Source organism: Camelina sativa, chromosome 10 (genome assembly GCF_000633955.1).
Source record: "Camelina sativa cultivar DH55 chromosome 10, Cs, whole genome shotgun sequence".
Taxonomy (NCBI): Eukaryota; Viridiplantae; Streptophyta; class Magnoliopsida; order Brassicales; family Brassicaceae; genus Camelina; species Camelina sativa.
The window spans coordinates 17,855,979-17,877,680 of record NC_025694.1 but is presented as its reverse complement, the minus strand read 5'-3'; the positions used below and the strand labels follow the sequence as shown (position 1 = coordinate 17,877,680).

Here is a 21,702-nt window from a genome sequence, read left to right as displayed (position 1 = left end):
GCTATGAATGACATATTATAATGTTTCTCTAGTGCTATCAATGTAAATATTAGTTGTAGAGTATTTTATTTTTATTTTTATTATTTTTAGATAATTTTATATGTGTTTATAATTAAAAAATCATTATTAATATTTTTTTATAATATTCATTGATAATATTTTTGGTTTTAGGTTTTTGTTATTATGCGTTGCTAGTTTTATTATTGTATTGAAATTTTAGATTAAAATCAATTTTTTAATTGCTTGTATTAGGATGTATTGGAGGACCATTATTATTGTTAGTTGTTTTGTTTTATTTAATCAATTTTGGCGTTTGCTAGGATGAATTGGAGGTCCATTTTATTAGTTTTGTTGTTTCGTTATTATTTTTATTTAATTTTGACAGTTTATTTTTTTTAATGACATATACCATGTGTGTTTTTATTGATTTTTTTCTTCTTCTTATTATTATTGATAGAATTGCTTAATTGGATTGTCTATGTAACATAAAATAGCTACTTGGATTTGGAAGGACTGTTTTTTTTTTTAGTTTGTTAGATTTTTAGTACATTTTCAAAACATAATTATAAAACTAGTACATGTACTATTTACAATTGGAAAGAAGAGTGGGTGTGAGATAAAAGACCATAGAGATAGAGAATAAGGTAGGACATAGTGTTTTTGGTGAAGATTACTAATTAACCCCGGTTGGGAAGAGAAAATGAGATTTTTTTTTTCGCTCAGTTTTTTTTTTCCTTCTTTTTTGTTTTCCCCTTCCATCTAAAACCTAAAATATTAGTCAATGAATTTTTTTTAAAACCAGATTCCATATATAAAAAAAATCTATGTTTTTTTTTGGTCATCAACAAAAAAAAATAAAAATAATTTTTTTTATATATGGAATCTGGTTTTTAAAAAAATTTCATTGACTAATATTTTGGGTTTTAGATGGAAGGGGAAAACAAAAAAGAAGGAAAAAAATCTATGTTTTTTTCTCAATTATTTGATATGCATTTTGTTTGATGAATTTATTTGATAATGTTAAATATTTTTTACAAATTTTGTATCTGTATAAATTATCAAGTGTACAGATGTAATATGTACAATGATTGTTTAATATTTAAGTGTACAGTTGTCTGTACATATTATTAAGAGTGCAGATGTCTGTGCACATTATCAAGTGTACATATGTAATTTGTTTAATCTGTACATTTATCAAGTGTGCAGATGTAATTTGTTTAATCCGTATATTTAATAATGTGAACAGACAACTGTACACTTAAATAAGGTATACTGACATATGTACACTTAAAAATAATGTACGGATAATATAATATATTTAAAAAATATTAAACAAAATTCATATCAAATTGTGAAGAAAAAAATATAGATTTTTTTGTATCGAAAAAGTTTTCAAAAAAAATTATATTAACAATTATTTGAAAAATCAAGAAAATATGACAAAAGAGGAGTAGTGGCAAGTTATGTAAATATCAAATGTTTTTGAGGGCTAGTGAGTCTTGTAAACAGTCGCAAACAGTGGTCAATGTACTACTTTGCCAATTATAAATAGTAAACGTATTAGTTTTCAAATTAAGTTTAAACTGTATGTTTTTTCCTATTATCTCTTTTTTTTAGCTATTTGGTGTTTTAGTACATTTTACAAACATAATTGTAATACTAGTACAGTTACTATTTACAATTGGAGAATACCAAGTTGACCACTATTTGCAACTGTTCGATTCTCTTTTTTGCCATCCCCTAACATACATAATTACCTTCATGCCATTATTTCTCTTTTCTCCTTTTTTTTTTTAATTTTTCAAATAATTGTTAATATAACTTTTTTTTTAGAAAACTTCTTAGAAACAAAAAAAAAATCTATATTTTTTTCTTTACAATTTGATATGAATTTTGTTTAATAGTTTTTTAAATATATTATATTATTCGTACATTATTTTAAGTATACAAATGTCTGTATACTTAAAATAGTGTACGAATTAAACATATTATATATGTACACTTGATAATGTGTACGGACATTTGTACTCTTAATAATGTGTACGAATAATATAATATATAAAATATATTACTCATGTACACTTGAAAATATGTATAGACATATGTACTCTTAATAATATGTACGGATAATATAATATATGAAAATATATTTAAAATAATCAAACAAAATGCATATCAACTAATAAAGGAAAAAACAAAGATTTTTGTTTATCTAAAACATTAAAAAAAAATTTACAACAACTAATTCTTTAGTTATTAGAATTTAGGGGTTATGTTTAAAATAATAGAGAGAAAGAGTGAGAGAACCTGGCTCATATTCCATTTCTCCTCTTCCTTCCCTCTCTCCTCTTTCTTCCGCAAAACAATTGATCAGGGGCAAACTAGTAATCACACCCAAATATCCCTACCCCAAAAAATTTTCTAACTCTTACCGCCTCTATCTCACAAACCCTCTTTTTCCAATTATGAATAGTAACTGTATTAATTTTACAATTACGTTTGTAAAACGTACTAAAACAAAAACACACCTTTTTTTTTACATACTTGTTTATGAAATGTGATTTAAAAATGAAAAATAGTTGTTTTAAGAAATTTAAACAGCCCTTCTCGTAAAGCTAGTAAGCACAAATCACTGTTAGAAAGTAAGCATACTTGAAATATACAACAAAAACAAACAAAGTTTCATAAGAAAATGAGTAAATAATTGAGAAGAAAGATCTCAAGGAAAAGAAAGCTGAAGACATTTCAAAAGTAAATGAAAAAGATCAACAATGAATTAAGCTTCTCTTCTCGTTTCTTACGTGTTCCTCTTTTCAATTATATTCTTCTTCTCACAAGTCCTTTCTCCCACACCAGCAAATACGGTGAAACCACATATTCACCGGTAGGAGAACCAGTTAGTAAGTAAAAAAGTATGGAATACCACTGGGCACACTATATATATATACACCAAGAGTACATACCATGAGCTTTGGCGTCATTGTTGAATAGTTCCTTAATGAGCACTGTTTTCCCAACACCAGCACCGCCAGAACGTCCAATCTCTCCTTCTCTTTGATAAGGAGAAAGGAGATAAAGAACCTTATAAAAGAAGAGAAAGCAACAAATGTCGGTTTAGAACACGAAAGACAACACATGTGACTTGTATAAATAACGTGGAGGTGGTACTGGTAACGTGATCTATCTTAATACCAGTAGCCAGAATCACTTGACCAATGGTGAAATCAAACAAAGATGGAGCATCTCTATGAAGGGTAAGTAATGGTCGGTTTATGTTAGAGAATTCAAAGCGACAAGGTGTTAGAATCAATTGTCACGACAGGTCCATAGAAAGTAAGAAATTTTTCAAGCATAGCTGTCACAGAACTCAACATTAACCTTTCATAGCAACAATAATTTTGTCTACAGTGATTAGTACACATCCTCATATTAACAAAAAAAAAAAGATATCCACACCCATTCATCTCAAAACCATAGATAACAGATTAATCGGAAAATCTGTTATGACTAATGATATCAAGCATATATATATGATATCAAGCATATAATATATATATATATATATATATATATATATGACTAAATGATGATGAGTAAACGGGTAAATATTAATAATAAAGAGTTATTATTAGTAGAAACAAAAATGTTCACAAGTCAGTCACCACAGATTCTGAATTATGATCCTAAAACCCTCTGGAATATTATGGAGAATCATAACAGCTAATCCCTGTGATTACTCCCTTCAATCACTCCCATAGATCTCTCTCTTATTTACTGTAAAGAATAATTGACTTTCTATAGATACTTTGTAAAGCTTTGTATATAATTGTCCATGCAATCATCAATAAGATAAGACATTCAGTCTCTACGTGGAAAACGTTCCGGCGGGAAGATTTAAGGTTTACTCCACGAAGTAGCGAATCCAATAGCCATGGATGGAGAAGCTTCGAGCAGCCGCCGTAAGAGACAACGAGCTCCCGCCGTTGCTGAAGAAGAAGCCGAGAATGGTGGAGGAGGAGATGAGGTGACGCGATCTGCGACAATGTTCGAGCTAGATCTCCTCGATTGTCCCATTTGTTGTCACGCACTCACGATTCCTATCTTTCAGGTCTTTGTAATTTCTTACTTCATCCCACTGTTCCTTCCTTATTCTGGGTTTGATTCAGAATTTTGAAAAATTGTAAGTGTGATTTAGGGTTTATGGATGATTATTTTGGTGATAAATGTTGCATATGTGTGAGATTAGAAGCCTTAATAGATGTTAATATCATTACAGTCACTAAATTGTGGGTTACTAGTGTATATAGATATGACTGTTCCTTCCCAGTTTTAGATTTGTATTTGGTGTTATAGTATCATTGACTTGTGAGTTTTGAAAAACTGTATTGTGATTTAGGGTTTATGGATGATGATTTGGTGATAAATGTTGCATATTTGTGAGATTAGAAGCCTTATTAGATGTTAATCTGATTACAGTCACTGTTCTTTCCCAGATAACATATGAATTTACCAGTTTGATTTGTATTTTGGTGTTATAGTTTCATTGACTTGTGAGTTTTGCTTTTGCTTTCTCAGTGTGACAATGGACATATAGCTTGTTCGTCTTGTTGTACTAAAGCGAGGAACAAATGCCCTGCTTGCACTTTACCTATTGGTAACTTTCGATGTAGGATAATGGAGAGAGTTGTTGAAGCTGTCATTGTGCCATGCCCAAACCGCCAGACTTGGTTGTACTGAGAAGTTCTCTTATGGGAAAGAGTTAGCCCATGAGAAGAAATGCAGGTTCGCTCCGTGTTATTGTCCTGAACCAGACTGTGACTACAGCGGCGTGTACAAGGATCTCTATTGTCACTACGATGCTAACCACTACGACGAAGACGACGACTCATGGAATAAATTCATGTGTGGCCGTTCCTCTGGCGCATGGCTGGACATAAGTCCTTCAGGAATCCGCAGATGGTCCCTTGGTTGTGGTTCACTGTTTTAAGGAGCCGCAAGGATTTTACGTGACTGTGAATTGTATTGCACCTTCTGCTCCAGGAGTTGGGGAGTTCTCCTATCATCTCTCTTACAAGTCTGGAGGTAAAACTATGACGTTTGAAGTGGAGGAGATGGATAGGATTCAGAAAGTGAGCTATCGAACTCCAGAGAAGGACTTCATGTTGGTCCCTTACTATTTCCAGGGTCAGATGGTTAATATGAAAATGAATATTTGCATCCGCCGGCTAGAAAACAATTAAGATGAAGAAGAAGAAGTTGATGATGATGATGATGAAGAAGATGCTGATGAAGAAGATGCTGATGAAGAAGAGTAATAATCATCATATCATATCCATTGTAGGTCGTTTTGTTCGTAACTTCATTGACCCTTCTGATGTATTATTGCTGCAGCTACTTAAGTTTGTCATCGATGCACTCTAAGCGAATAAGTTTCATGACTCGTTGTTTTACTTAGTGCTCATTTTTCTCCAACAATCTGTTATACTACTTACGTGTCTGGGGTTTGTTCTTTGTTTGATATCTAGTATTAATAAAATTTAAATACCCATAGACGTTTTAAAAGAAAAGAAAAGAAAAAACTCAGAACTTGTTACTAAAATTTTACAGACAAGAGTAAACTAAGAGCAAGGGCATTGGTGGGGGACAGTTTTTGGTCCCTCGATTTTAATAATAATATTTTGAAAGTTTCTTATTTTTAGTAAGAGCATTGGTGTCTATTTGTAATTGGTCCCCCGAATAAAATAATAATATTTTTAAAATTTAAACATTAATTTAAAATTGAAAAACAAAAACATACAATTAGAAAATTAATAACATAAAACATAAAAACATCAAAACAAAAACAAACATTTTTTTCAACTCATAGAAATTTATAAATCAATCTTCATTATATGGAAGATGTCCAAAATTAGTCCAAATATGCTCAATCAGATCTTGTTTTAGTTGGTCATGGGCTTGTTTATCCCGAATTCTTGTTTGACGAGTAATTGTACCGCTGATATTTGAACCCACAACGGCGGCACCAACGGTATATGTTTGATCCACATGTTCTCCTTGTTGAAATTCAGAAACAATGTTTCGGTAACTGTATGTATGTCGTTCATCTTCGACAATCATATTATGGAGTATTATGCATGATCTTATAACATTTGTCATTCTGTTTTTATCCCATAAACGAGACGGGAATTCGTCGAGGACTTCCGGTGAGAAGATCGGATCGCCTTCGGAAGATACAGAAGATCGCCTCACCGTCGAGATAGAAGAGAGAAGTCGCGAAGTTTGTCTTAAAAAATTGTTTTGTGTTTACCCTAGACTATTTCTTCTTCCAATCAGAAACAACCACGTGGCCAAGTCGATGAACGAAAAACGTCCCCTTTGTAGATACGTTTCTTCGTTAATGGGCCATTTTTCGTTTATTTAAAAACCAAAAATTTTGGGGACGGCCCATGTCGACGCCGATGCCCTTGCTCTAATCTTATTGACACCACAAACTATTTCTAACGGATTAAATTAAAACTTGGTTAAAAGGTTACGTTTTATGCGCTTTTAATGCTTAAAACCCAATCCATTAGCCTCAGCTAGAAAGCTCCACGTATGTATCATCCATCTTCTCCAAATAGTTCCCAATCATATATATCTGACGAGGTTATTCATCAATACCAAATGTCTTGTTCAACTTCCAAAGGTATTAATATATTACTCATTCAATCTCAGATTGATTCATAGATTTGTTTGATTCTGAATCTGCCAAATCTATTATTATGGTTTCAGCTTTTGCATTAGATTTGCGATTTTAACTTAAGAGATCCAAATCCTTTGTGTCTACGACAGGTTAAAACTGAGTCGAGATTTGGGAGATTCATTGCGATGATGAATCATTTACTGATACTCTCTGTGTTCTTGAGCTCAGCCTTGTTTTACGGAGGAGATGCGGGAATCACAAGTAGCTTCATCCGATCCGAATGGCCCGCCGTTGATATCCCACTTGACCATCATGTTTTCAAAGTACCAAAAGGGTATAATGCTCCACAACAAGTGCATATAACTCAAGGTGACTATGATGGTAAAGCTGTTATCGTCTCATGGGTGACACCTGATGAGCCTGGTTCGGGTAAAGTACATTACGGTACGGTTCAAGGGAAGTATGAGTTTACTGCTGAAGGGACATACTCAAACTACACCTTTTACAAATACAAATCTGGGTTTGTTCATCACTGCCTTGTATCTGGCCTTGAGGTAAAAAAATTATTCCAAGATGACTTGGTGGCTATGGGACTGTGTAATGGTTGTTTGTCTGTTGTATTGTAACACTAGTATGCATTTACAAAGTGGAATTAATATCAATGTTTTTTTTACCTTAGGAAGTTATGTGATCTTAGTATGTATTTGGTGGTTAGATTACATTATTACTTCCTTGTCCCTGTCCTTGAGGTAACAATACAAGAAGGTTTTGCTTATTGTGGAAATGATATTAAATATTCATTTTGTGTGGCAAAGTGTGTACATGATGATTCTATACACTACCTGTTATTTGTTGGGATGATGCTAATCCATATATGTTGGTTGTCAGTACGATACAAAATACTATTACAAGATCGAAAGTGGTGAATCTTCTCGGGAGTTTTGGTTTGTTACACCACCACATGTGCATCCAGATGCTTCTTACAAGTTTGGTATTATAGGTATGTCACGTTTTTTGTAAAGATTTACTTTATCTTCTTTCTATTAATCTAAACGCATATGTGCTTGTTCCAAGACTTTGTTTTTTAAGATTCATTGCAGAGATAACTTGATTTAGTGTTTCAACGAGAGTTACTTGACTTGTTTCTCCGGCTCTGTACTAACCAAACTCAGTTTAACTTACGAATTGTAGGCGATATGGGCCAAACATTCAACTCGTTATCCACACTGGAACACTATATGCAGAGTGGAGCTCAAGCTGTCTTATTTCTTGGAGATCTTTCTTATGCTGACAGATATCAGTATAACGACGTTGGTGTGAGATGGGACAGCTGGGGTCGTTTTGTGGAGCGTAGTACCGCTTATCAACCGTGGCTCTGGTCTGCAGGAAATCATGAAGTTGATTACATGCCATACATGGTATAATACTGATTCATCATGCGCTGTCTTACTACCTACCCAAGTAACATATAGGTTATCCTTATAATTCGAACCCATGGAACCAACAAGTTGAGTGGTTCCAATGCTACAAATCTTCCATTTTAACAGTTTCTCTGACATAGATCAATTGTTACAGGTGCTTAAGAAAGTACTCTGAAGCTTAAAAGAGATAAAAGAATTGGTTACATGAATTTTTATATGATTAAACATATAGGAGCATGAAATTTTTGTTATAGCTACTAGTCGTAACTTCTCACTATTCAGATTGTTGCGCTTGAATTCTGTTTTTGTTCCTCCTGAAAGTTCTCAAACATGTAAAACATTGACAGGGGGAAGTGACACCTTTCAAGAACTACCTTCAGCGTTACACTACGCCTTACTTAGCCTCAAAAAGTAGCAATCCTCTCTGGTATGCTGTTAGGCGTGCATCAGCTCACATCATTGTCCTCTCCAGCTATTCGCCATTTGGTAATATCTCAATTGCTCAGTTACATCCCTGCTTGTAACTGTTACTTAGGAAATAAATCTTTTTTACATGAATGAGTAGTTAAGCATGACTTTTTCTGATTGCTGTGCAGTGAAGTATACCCCGCAATGGCACTGGCTTAGTGAAGAGCTTAAAAGAGTTGACAGGGAGAAAACTCCTTGGCTAATTGTTCTGATGCACGTCCCAATTTACAACACTAATGAAGCACACTTCATGGAGGGTGAAAGCATGCGAGCAGCCTTTGAGAAGTGGTTTGTCGAACACAAAGTTGATGTAATCTTTGCTGGGCATGTTCATGCCTACGAGAGATCGGTACTTGCTTGTTACCATAAACTCCTCATAGATTTTGTGCTTCAGTGTTTAGTAAAATCTTTTGTTTTGTCATTCATCTCAGTACCGAATATCGAATGTGCGGTATAACGTGTCAAGCGGAGATCGTTTCCCAGTTCCAGATAAATCGGCTCCAGTTTATATCACAGTTGGAGATGGAGGAAATCAAGAAGGTCTGGCGGCAAGGTGAGTAACATGACATTCAGTCATACAGTAGACCTATATCTAAAAGTTGAGCCGCTGAACTTCTTCAGAACTGATCATAATGATAATAATGGCTCTCCTATGCATGGTTATGTGTAGTATTTATATTTTTGGATAATGAGAACAGTGTGGCCTTTTTGCTTCAGGTTTAGGGAACCACAGCCGGACTATTCTGCATTTCGAGAAGCTAGCTACGGCCACTCTACCCTGGAGATAAAGAACCGAACACACGCCATATACCACTGGAACCGCAATGATGATGGGAAGAAAGTAGCAACGGATGAATTTGTGTTACACAACCAGTACTGGTAAGTTTTCTTATTCTCACTTTAGTAATCTTAGTAACTGTGTAGATGCAGAGCTAAGTGAAAATAATACGCAGGGGAAATAATATTCGACGGAGAAAGCTTAAGAAGCATTATATCAAGAGTGTTGTGGCTGACAGGATTGCCAATTGATTCACTAAGTTGCCTTATGCTTTTGATTCAAGTGTGAAGATTCATTCACCAAATCTTGATTACTTGTTATTAAATAAGGGAAGCTTATAATACGTTGTTACTTTTCTTTCCCGCTAAGTCTTATGCCATTTGGAGTATGAAGGAATTGGAATTATGTATTCTTTCAGTCTACGTCTGGGATTTTAGATTAGCGAATAATGTATTCAGTATAATTGTGTTAAGGAAACCTCTTCCACTACATAACTTCTCAATTGATAAGTTTTTGCTGAGAAATAATCTCAACCCAAACTTCACGATGCGTAGCAGCTTTGATCGTGTATGATCAATTTCTAATCTTTTTTTTTTCTTCTAATTTCTAATTTTTGTATTCTTCGGTTGAGGCAGATGGGATTAACAAATCCTCCATGTAGCATTTGGTCAGAAAATCTTATTTGAAACTATCAAAAATACTTTAAATTACGTTAATCAATTGGTAAATTGTAAATCCTAATGGTAGAGACAATTTTATGACAAAAAAAAGAAGTAAAAATAGGACATATTTGTGTTTTTAATTAGGTAAAAACACCCTAACAATAAATTTATTCACAATAATGGGTTTAATCACCGATCTTCCTACACTAAATTCTGCCTAAAACTTGACAAAAAAAATTCTTGCTACACCAAACTGATACCCAATTTTTCTTCTAGCCAACTGATACACATGTACAAGTATGATTACATTTTAACATTGTTTTCTTAAATCATACTGTGATACTGTGATAAAGCCAAGTTGCGTTATGATTTGAGATCTTAGGAGCTTATAACTGTTCTCAGGAACCCACCTGTCCATTGTCCATATGATTAGTGATTTCTTTTTCAGCTTATTGTATTATTTTGAATATCACAGTAGAATAAAGCTATATTTTCTATATATATAGAGAGTTTCTTTATTTTAGAGATAAATATAGGGAAAACCATTGGAGATGGTCTTAATTGCTAAATTGCATTACTCAGAAAAACAAGACGAAAACATAGTATTCAAATTCACTCGAGGACAATGCATTTACTTATCAATCAGAGAAGCCAGAGGACTCGACTAAAGCTGAGTAAGACGCATTCTCGTCCAAAGTCGTCATCATATCCCTAGTCACCCTTCTGTTTTTGGTCCTGAACACTATTCCATGATCTAAACTAATCAATTCACACAAAGCTAACCTCTGAGATTGGGTTGAATCCATGTCAGCATCCCAACAAGTCTGAGACAATATATATCTTTCACATTCTCAATCTTGTCCTCCGGTACTAAGATTTTGTTTTGAAGGAGCGCAAAATAGGCATGTAAAGCCGCCGTATTTCGAATCTGGATCAAGTGAACACAATTAAGTCATGTAACCAACATGAATTTCCTAAACAGAGTTTGACAATGCAGCGAAGTGACCTTTGGGTATTGGTGGGAAAGGAACGGTAGAAGCTGAGAGAACGCTTGAGCGCTGATGGGTTGGGAGACAGAAGCAATAGAACCAAGTATTACAACGCCTGTCTCTACCTTTTCGAATTTCTTTGAAGCTCTTAGTTCGATGGCTAAGGAATCCATTACTCCCATGTAGAAACCCAGCGTATAAGCCTGAAATCAAATGACACATAAGCTTTGCGTGGAATTTATAAGCTTTGGCAAAATCTAATCGGAACAAGTAAAACTGTAGAATCAACCTCTTGATTCCGAAAAATCCTGTCCAAGAAGAGCTCTTGAATTGTCTGTGTCAGAAGAAAAGTGTTAAAGATCTAAATACATAGAAAATAGAGGTTAATCGTTTATTTACCTTCAGACAGGGTACGATAACTCGGTCACATTTCTTGTACTCTTGGAGTATCCAGACGATGTCCTCACAGATCGCAGATTCTCTAGATTGTGGTTGTGTAAGATCTTTAGCTTCCAGTAACCCAAGGCTCCAGGATCTGCATACTGCCCATTGTAAGTTTGCTTTGTTGGGAAGAATTTCTTCCAGTGCTTCTCTATGAGGTATGAAAGGGACAGTAACAGTTTTGTTATACAAAATCCTTTGAAGAGCTTTTGCAGCGGCTTCTCTTAATTTATCCATTTTCTCCATTCCTTGCTTCACAATACCTCCAATCAAATGGTTTGCGAGATTTGAATCAAAAAGAGAAGATGAATCATTGTTATGATCACCCGTTGAGTTCATTTCAACCTTCTTACAGAGCATATATGTACATTTCTCAAGTCCATGGATTGCAGCTTCACGAACCCAAGAACCAACATCACCTCCGTTATCAACTGAATAGTCATCAAGAGCTTCCAGTAAAGTAGTTACCACTTCAGTCTTGATAAGAATAAAAAGAGACAGGTCATCGTTTTCAGGATCAATAAAAAGAGATAGGCCCGTCCAAATGCCCAACAAACATAGGCAGCTGCATCACGTACATAAGATCCAACACTGTGCGGACCTCTACGAACATCATAATGGAGTGCCTGCAAATGACATTTACATGTAAATCCATACAGCTTCTACATAATTTGGGTGAGTGACGTGATGGCTTCGTATGCATTGACTAGAGAAATAAGTAACCCAGTAACCCAAGGAAAGAGTACGACCTTCACAATAACTGGACGACTTTTGGGAAACTTTTAGGCAACAGTAACCCTCTACGAGAGAGTTCAGCTAAAGCCAAACAACCCCCATGCCATGAGCCATCTCCCTGAATATCATGAAAATCACAATAACTGTCAGTTAGACAGTGCCTGTTTTAATTGGAGTATCGAGCATGCAAGTTATGCTGCCAGAGATATCCATTAATAATTTTGAGTACCTCTCTTGGTGAAAACAGTTCCAGTACAGATGAAAGAACTTCTTCAGAAAGAACAGATGTTAGTCGTGAAGTTACACGACCTATACCCTTTGCAGCAGACCAACGAACCACGGTGTCCTACACAATTCAGAAAATAGAAAAACATATAAAAGGAAAATGCTTGTAAATACTGGCAAGTGGTAACATGTGAAATATTCTGGTTGGCAGCTAAGCCATCAAATATATAGCATCCAAGAAAAAAATATCTGTTTTAAGTGTTAACTGTCACTCCAGTCTATACCTTAGTACATGCATCATACTTTTACTCAGATTATCATGTTGTCATTTACTTGTATAAGTTGAGATGTAACCACCTGTAGTTATCAGCCTAACAGTAGAATCTCACCCACTAAACGTACCGTGTCTGTCAAACCAGAGAGTAGCATTTCAATTATTTGTTCTAAGATTTCAGGAACATCCATATATTCATCATCTTGGTCATTTGCACTTTCTGGTTGGGAGACGGCAGCGACAACATGATCAGGCGGCACCAACGTTTGGGTCGAACTCGTAGATATATTCTCATTAAGGGAGGCGGTGTGAGCCTGCACGGTAGTTCCAAACAAGTTTCAGATGACTATCTTGAGAATGAGATTATGACAATTACGGGCATAGTCAGAAATTTGAAAATATTAAAGCCCATGAAGGTTGTTTATACATGCTAAAAGGTCTTTACCACATAGCGCCAGGAAGGTGAGCGATGAGAAAGACAAACAAGCCCTATCCTCTGAGTTAACTTGATCAGATACTTGCGAAGCAGAGGACTTCTAGTTGCTGCATTTGATTTGCTTAGCATAATCACATCTTTCAAAACGACAGGAAGGGCTTCAAGCAACACTTCTCAGCTAGCAGTCTGCCAATGTTAAGACATAAAAACCCAGATCAAAATACGAAAACTTAAGTAATCAAAACCAGCAATATTCCCTACAAAATAAAAACATGTAAATTGAATCGGATATTTACTTTACTAGCATCTATATCTATGTTTAACATGTGGAATATGGACCATTATTGAAAACATAGTGAATAACTCCAGGTTAAAGAAAAAAAAAACCTTAAAAATGGCAGCCAGAGCCTCCATCACACTAAGCAAGCAAAAGTTGTTCACAACACTATCTCCCTCAGAAGATAAAACTTCATGTGTCCACTCAAAAAAACTGAAACAGAAATGCCACAAAGCAACAAAGAAAAGTAGTTGATTTGAGTAATCCGAACAATCTTGTTGATGAAGTCAAGTGTTCAGACCAGAACAAACACATAAACAAAACTCAAAACTGAAGCTATGGTGATAGGATCAGACCTTGCAAATGCCTTTCGCATATCCGGACGCGTTAAAAGCTTAGAGAGGAGCAACGCCGAAATCCTGCGCATAGGGCCAGCAGTGCACAGATAGTCCTTACAGAAACCCAAAATCTTCAATACCAGAGGAGCAAGGTCGTCCACACCAAAGCTCTTGTCGTTGACAATGCTTGTATCAACAGAAGAAATATCAAATGGGACCAACACAAGGATTGAAAGCCACAAAAGAGTAACACATTTGGCCTCCATTTCTCCAGTGCTTTCTTGCCTCAAGGATGAAACAGAAGTCATGCTATGGCACTTGTCCAGAAGCGCCACAGCGAGTTCTAGATCGGAAACTTGATGCGGAAAGTACTTGATTACAGCTTTGTAGCCACATACAGTAACTAAACTGTAGATAATGATGCATACGGGTTTGATAATTTCGAGAATTTCATGGGATCTCGGATCCAGTTCAAGTGTTGTAGAGCGAATGATTAACATGAGTGGTGAAACTATGCTCTCTAAGTAGGGTTCCACTAGCTGACCTTGCTCTTGGTATTTGTCCATCTACGATACAGAAAAACAATGTCGGCAAAGATGTCACACAAGAAGAAGCTGAGGCTAAAAGAGTAAGAAGCAAGCTTACAATGGAGCGGATGATGTGAACAGAAGAAGGATCAACGACACGGCCATTTGCAACAATATCATCAAGTAGGGATTTAACAATCTCCCATTCTTGCAAAAAGTATCTAAGTAGAAACTTTTCCCTGGAATCATGAATGTCCTCATCTCCATTCACAACCACCAAACTTTCCTCTTCTCCAGCTGCCATTACTCTCTCTCACTGTAAAACTGGAATAGAGAAAGGGATTTCAACGCTAGCGAATTGAATAAATTTACTGGTTCCTCTTGAAACTGGAAAAGACAGAGATCTTCAGAAGGTTGGTGAGGCTAGAAATAAGAAGATGAAGAACTAACTGGCTGGGTCTACCAAGGTGAAGACTTTTGCCTGCGAAACCAAGATGAAAAGAATAAACCGAACAGCTCCCAAAACAGACTACTATCTACTATTACATACGTTCATTTGTCTTTCCCAAACTGACAATTTCTAGACTGAGCCAAGCCTCAACCACAACAACAACTTGTGAATAGCGTTCCAACTAATAATGACAAGAACCTGATATTAAATTTAAGTGGAAATTTGAGCAAAAGGCAATCACAGCGATAAGAACTTAAACAGAGATTCAATAGCATTACCAAATCAAAACCCACAGTCAGAGATCTCAATAGCTTTTTCAAAAACCAAAATTTAACAGATACAATGAGCGAAAGAAACTGAACTCAAGTGGTATACAATTTTTTTCTCGGACAATCGTTCCTCCGTTCTCTCTCTTCTCTCTCCTTAGAAGTTCACAAAAAAAGTAGATCTCCTGTTTCCACTTTTTTCTTTTGTAATATGTGCTTAATTGCAGGTGTTGGTTTTGCAAAGAAGATCCAAGAGTGAGCAAGGGTCCTCTTCTACCGACAGTGGTGGCGTGGTTCTCTCTCTTCGGTGTAGTTATGGCTCCGGTAAGTGGAGAAGAAGATCTGGTGTAAGGGCCCCTGTTTTGAGGACGCCGGAGCTTCTCGGCTCCTCCGTTTCAACGGCTCGCTGTGACTATAGCGCTCGATCCTTTTGGATCTTGTTGGCTGTCGCGGATTCTGGTTGCAGTTGGTCTGGGTGAGCCGTCAGCCTCTGCAATTGCCGTGAATTGTGTGTCCACCAGACCGGTTTGAAGTTGTCCTTGCTCGAGGGAGATCGAAGCCGTCGGTGGTTTAAAGGAGGGGATAGATCTGAGTTTTGGCGGTTTGCTATGTCAGAAACTGCCAACGTCGATGTCGGTTGTCGGAAGTTGTACACACCGGGAGGGTCAGGTGGCTCGCAGGAACAAGATTGGTGCGCTGACTCTCTGTTTCCGGTGATCAACAGGGTCCGATCCTCTTGCCGGCGGCTGCTCTATTTCGTTTTTCTGTAAACCCTAATTTTGTACTGGGTCCGAATTGTAACATGCCAAGGCCCAGCCCATTTGGGAGTTTTAATATTAATTAAAAAAAAAAAAACTGAACTCGGCCTCGAGAGTGAATAATCAATCGAGTAATCAATCACTAATCCAGAAAAGCAGAAACTGAACTCTCCTGACACTCAGCTTAGCAGAAAAGATGCGGGAATATGCAGAGACCGCCTAATCCTGGTGCAAGATAACCAAGATGGCTCACTCCAGAGTTTACTCTGTCCTCAAAGAGATGAAACTCTCAAACCCGAAAGCAGAAAAAAGTTTTTCAATTGTAAGACAATGATAAAATTGTCAGACGAAAAAAAAAAAGTTCTTTAAATTGGCACAAATCTCAACTTCTCACAAGAGATTTCGCCACCCAATCAAGCTTAATCCCACATCTGCCTTAATGCTACAAAATCAGTTCGAAAAAACTCGTAGACACAATTTAACCTTTTTTTGGTAAACAAGGGATTATAAAATTCACTAACTAAATCAAAGTAATAAAGCCCAATATGATATATATATAAAGCCCAATTTAAAGAAACATACCCAATTCTTTTCGCCATATCACATTTCTACTTGGATCAGCTTTACAGCCCATTAGAGGAACAAAAAAAAGAAAAATGAATGAAAAAAAATAATTTTGAACAAAATAAACAATTTTTGAGGAATGAATGGAAAAAATGCAGAGAAAAAAACAAAATAATAATTGGAGACCAAACAATAATAATATTTGTTAAATTATATTGAATATTAAATCAATCAGTCAAAAAAAAATACTACTTTTAATATATATATAAAATAAATTTTACATTAATTTAAAAATAAATTTTTGAATTAAATTTTAAATACATCATATTAAATATTTATAGTTAATATTAACCTACAATAAAAATTTTAAGAATAACTTAAAATATTCTTTAGTTTTTATTTGCGATATAAACGTCTTTAAAATTTATTTTACTATTCATACAATTTTTAAATAAAGCCTTCAGATTAATTTTACATGAAATTTTGTATCAAAAATAATTTTCTGCCAATATACTGTGCAAAAAGATGAATATTATTGTATTATAAGATTGAAATATTATTAATAAACATAATTTCTATTTATTTTAAAATAAAATAAAAACAAATTTTAGTATTTGTTCTTTTTTTTATTCTATTTGTTCATCATCAATTTTGGAACGTAACATTTTTGTTCTATTCTTCGTCATTTTATGAGGTTATGTGTAGTGTAGTATTTATATTTTTGGATAATGAGAACAATGTGACCTTTTTGTTTCAAGTTTAGGGAACCACAGCCGGATTATTCCGCATTTCGAGAAGCTAGCTACGGCCACTCTACTCTGGAGATAAAGAACCGAACACACGCCATATACCACTGGAACCGCAATGATGATGGGAAGAAAGTAGCAACGGATGAATTTGTGTTACACAACCAGTACTGGTAAGTTTTCTTATTCTCACTTTAGTAATATTAGTAACTGTGTAGATGCAGAGCTAAGTGGAATTAATACGCAGGGGAAATAACATTCGACGGAGAAAGCTTAAGAAGCATTATATCAAGAGTGTTGTGGCTGACGGGATTGCCAATTGATTCACTAAGTTGCCTTATGCTTTTGATTCAAGTGTGAAGATTCATTCACCAAATCTTGATTACTTGTTATTAAATAAGGGAAGATTATAATACGTTGTTACTTTTTTTTCCCGCTAAGTTTTATGCCATTTCGAGTATGAAAGGAATTGGAATTATGTATTCTTTCAGTCTACGTCTGGGATGTTGAACGAGTGACTGCACTAGCTCGATGGTTATGATTAAAGAAGGCGAAACAAAGAACTTTATTTAAGATTGTCAAAGATCGTTGAATTACAAGTTGTCTGTTTAAAAGCCGACCGACCTATTACAGAGTTATGTATTCTCAATTTGATTAATAACGTTTAAAAGTAGAATCGGACGGACTCCAGACTCCTGCCTTCTGTTTCTTGGTCCCCTTCTGCACGTAGCTCCCTCGGTATTTATAATTGATGGGACGTTTCATCCTTCTGCCTCGGGATCAATGTGGTATTGTCTTGGAGCAAAGGTGGTGACCGACTTCTTTGTAGGCTGTCGTTAAATGGGCCATCCGTCCTTATTGGGCCTTCTAGAAGCTTAGTCGGCCTGGTAGGAATGACTTGGTCAGTCAATATCTCCAAAGGCTAAGTTGACTATTTCGTGAATGGGCTGGGTTGGAGGCGTGCTAAGGAGGGGTGAAACCCATATCCAACATGGGATTTTAGATTAGCCAATAATGTATTCAGTATAACTGTGTTAAGGAAATCTTCCACAAGGTTTGCATTATCAAGCTTCAAACCCCTGCAAGATGGTGGCAACTGAAATTAATATGGAATTATGAAAAGACTACTTCAACTTCTTAGATAATATGTCATGATTTTTTCTCTTGTTATATGCTAGTAGTGTGTATGTAGTACATACGTTATGATTGAATTGTATAGTTGTATGTAAAATATTACTTGGAGAATAACGTTGACAGATCCCTTAAACATTATTAAGCTAGATTAGTTACTTGGAAAAAAGAGTATGTTCAAGAAAACTTTGTTCCAATGGAAGAAATGTCTACAATACACGTTTTATTGAGTGAAACTGCGGCAAAGAGTTGAGAAGTCCAGTAAATGGACGACCATGATGTGTTTTTACATGGAGGTTTATCCAAAGAAACATACATGAAACTCTCTCCGGGGTTTGAAACATGATCTGATCCAACTATAGCGGGTCAATTAAGTTGCGTTCATATGAAAGACTTACGGAAGATATATAAACTACTTCCTAGGGACAGAGGCACAGAGCTTTCTAAGAAGGATATTTTTCCCACACAAGTACACGCTTGACGTCAAAGACGAAGTTGGGCTGGTGGGATGGAAGCATTTTGGATTACCAGAATTAGTTATTTGAAGATTATGCGTCAAGAGTTATGATACACGATCATGTAATATCACAGTTTATGGATGAGGCACACCAAATTACATTGTAAAGCATCACTGCAGATGGTTTGATACATTAGAGACTGCCTATGTTGAAAGCTGACTGTGATTTACGTGCCAGAGCTTATTGTTCTGCATGTCTGTTTACATTGTGATCTTTATGTGTCTTATGTAAAATAACAGATGCAAGCAACGGACTGTTTTGAGATTTGGCACCAGATATGATTCAGTAAGATTACATAAAATGTGGCCGCAGTCAAACAGCTAACTGTTAGAAGACCAGAAAATGGTATTGTATCCAAAGCAATACTTAACCACAGAGTAGAACACTTTCTCAGTTTATTAATTTATACTCTAAGAGAGAGACAGAGAGAGAGAGATACTGACAGGATGTTATTGCAGTTCCAACAAAATCTATGAAGAACATTGCAAACCTCTGTACAAATGTAGTGAGCAGAAGCAGGCCGTCGATGATCAATCCTCCTTGCAAGTAGCCTTGTTATGTCCTACTCCTCCACACTTTGTACAGCACACGGATCGTCCTCTTTTCCGGTCTTTGATTCTCTTCTCCACTCCCTGAACTCGGGAAAACAGAGGGGGAAGTACTTCTTCATCCTCTTCTTTGCTGCTGCCTTCAGTCTCCACCAAAGCTTCGTCAATCGCAACTGCTCCTAGAGCTTGTGAATACGTTAAACGGTAACTCTCAACTGTAAAGAAACTTGAACAATAGTCATATAGATTTCTTCCTTTTGTGTTTAGGACAGCAATCGCATGCTGGCAAGGGAGGCCTGTGGGCTTCCACGCGAAACAGCTGCAGGTTTGGTTACTAATGTCTACAAGCTGAACAGACCCATCATGAACCTCGAAAAGCGTGTCTGAACAAAAGAAAACTTTTAGCGTGCTTGCTTTCTTGCATTCTTCCACTAGACTTTCCTCCTTAGATGGCACTAGTTGGCTGAACCACGGTTTTGACTTCTCTTGGCTACCATTCACCAACTCCACAATTTTATTAACAAACATCACAAGCTTCTGGACGATGGAAGTTTCCTGAATTTCTTCAATCCATTTCGAGTATATTTCTCCCACATCTGACGTAATATGACTGTATGGTTCACCTTCAAATAATGCACTGGCCCAGTGCTTTGATTCAATCTGCATCACCCAATCATAAGCTCTAGGAGACACTCGTTTTATTTGCTCGATGTAAACCTTAAACCCATCAAGACGATCAGCACGTGCTGCAGCTAGTAAATAGTACGACAAAGATGGCTTCCCATCTCCAAGAAACGGACCTCTTAGGCTTCTCATAAAATCCTCCATCAAGTAATGTATGGAATAACCATGTTGGGCATTCTCAAAAATTTCCAACACAGAACTCGCTAGCCCTTTCTCTCGGTCAGAGACAAAAGTAAGAGCTCGTAAACTGGGCACAGCTACCTTTAACTGTTCCAGAAACCAGCGCCAGGTTTCATCAGTTTCCACATCCACAAGGGCTAATGCCACTGGAAGCACGCCATCATCTCCATCCAAGGCAGAAGCCGTTAACAAAATTTCATGATACCTTGACTTAAATGGAATGGCATCGAGGAAAAGAAGCGGACGGCAACCAGTTTGAAAGCCATGTATACAAGACTGGAAAGACAGAAAAAGCCGCTGAAATCTTCTGTCCTCACCAACCACCAGATCAACCATACTTCCAGGGTTTGCCTCAATTACCTTATTCACAAAATGAGGTAAATGCTTATATGCCTCTTTGAATGATGTATGAAGTCCACCTTTGGCTTCATCAATGCCTCGTCTTATAGTGCAATAACTGAGTTCAATACCAAAATCTTGAAAAATCGAGTCAGCAATGTTCTTAGTCTTCTGATTTGGGTTCTCCTGCAACCTCTCCTTAATGATACTCACTACCCAGTTCTTTTTAGGATGAGCAGATTTCCAAGATTCTCCCCCACATGTATGTCTTCTATTAAATTTTTTAATCCTAAACACACTTTCAGATGGGACCCATGATGCATAAATCTTCCAAGGACAACCTCCAACTAAACAAACACCACATGCACGATTTGATTCATTCTTCCTTAACCTGTACCCAAAACGACAAGCAACTGCATATTTCTGCAGAGCATCACGAAATTCAACGACACTCTCAAATCCCTGACCCACACCGGTAATACAACGTTTCCATGAGGCTACCAAGCTTTCTACAGAACCATCGTTAGCATCAGCAATAGAATAATTTCTCTCAAGATCCTCAGTTTCAGGGTAATAGGTCTCAATATCCTGCACATAGTCCTTGTCATCATCAACATCGTCATCATCAACATCGTTATCATCAACATCGTTATCATCAACATCGTCGTCATCATCATCTTCGTCACTAAAGACAAATTCATCATCATCAGTTTCTATTACAGGCTTTCGAACTTCTCCCCTATTTCTCAAGGATCGTCTCCTTGTCTCCGTGACATTCTCATCCTGAACCAAAATGCTGGGTTCTTCCATCACACGTCTTCGTTTACTAACACTTACAGGGGAACTGGTGGTCACACCACAAACAACNAATGATACTCACTACCCAATTCTTTTTAGGATGAGCAGATTTCCAAGATTCTCCCCCACATGTATGTCTTCTATTAAATTTTTTAATCCTAAACACACTTTCAGATGGTACCCATGATGCATAAATCTTCCAAGGACAACCTCCAACTAAACAAACACCACATGCACGATTTGATTCATTCTTCCTTAACCTGTACCCAAAACGACAAGCAACTGCATATTTCTGCAGAGCATCACGAAATTCAACGACACTCTCAAATCCCTGACCCACACCGGTAATACAACGTTTCCATGAGGCTACCAAGCTTTCTACAGAACCATCGTTAGCATCAGCAATAGAATAATTTGTCTCAAGATCCTCAGTTTCAGGGTAATAGGTCTCAATATCCTGCACATA

The 21,702-nt window shown here is 36.3% G+C and overlaps 1 protein-coding gene, 1 long non-coding RNA gene and 2 pseudogenes across 2 annotated transcripts; 2 read left to right on the top strand and 2 right to left on the bottom strand.

Moving 5' to 3' along the window:
- LOC104719224 lies at positions 2,613-3,051 on the bottom strand. Its single transcript, XR_756572.2, has 2 exons — positions 2,964-3,051; positions 2,613-2,840 (listed from the first exon to the last, which is right to left on the bottom strand). It is a non-coding gene; the product is annotated as an uncharacterized LOC104719224 (long non-coding RNA).
- Positions 3,932-5,315, top strand: LOC104720459 (annotated as a pseudogene).
- On the top strand, positions 6,575-9,838 carry LOC104719223 (bifunctional purple acid phosphatase 26). The gene is made up of 9 exons (XM_010437087.2): positions 6,575-6,685; positions 6,832-7,236; positions 7,571-7,682; positions 7,874-8,100; positions 8,451-8,589; positions 8,700-8,920; positions 9,003-9,124; positions 9,289-9,450; positions 9,525-9,838. Exons 2-9 carry the CDS (start codon positions 6,868-6,870, stop codon positions 9,598-9,600), a joined length of 1,428 nt encoding a protein of 475 aa, XP_010435389.1. The 5' UTR covers positions 6,575-6,685; positions 6,832-6,867; the 3' UTR covers positions 9,601-9,838.
- Positions 10,552-15,635, bottom strand: LOC104720458 (annotated as a pseudogene).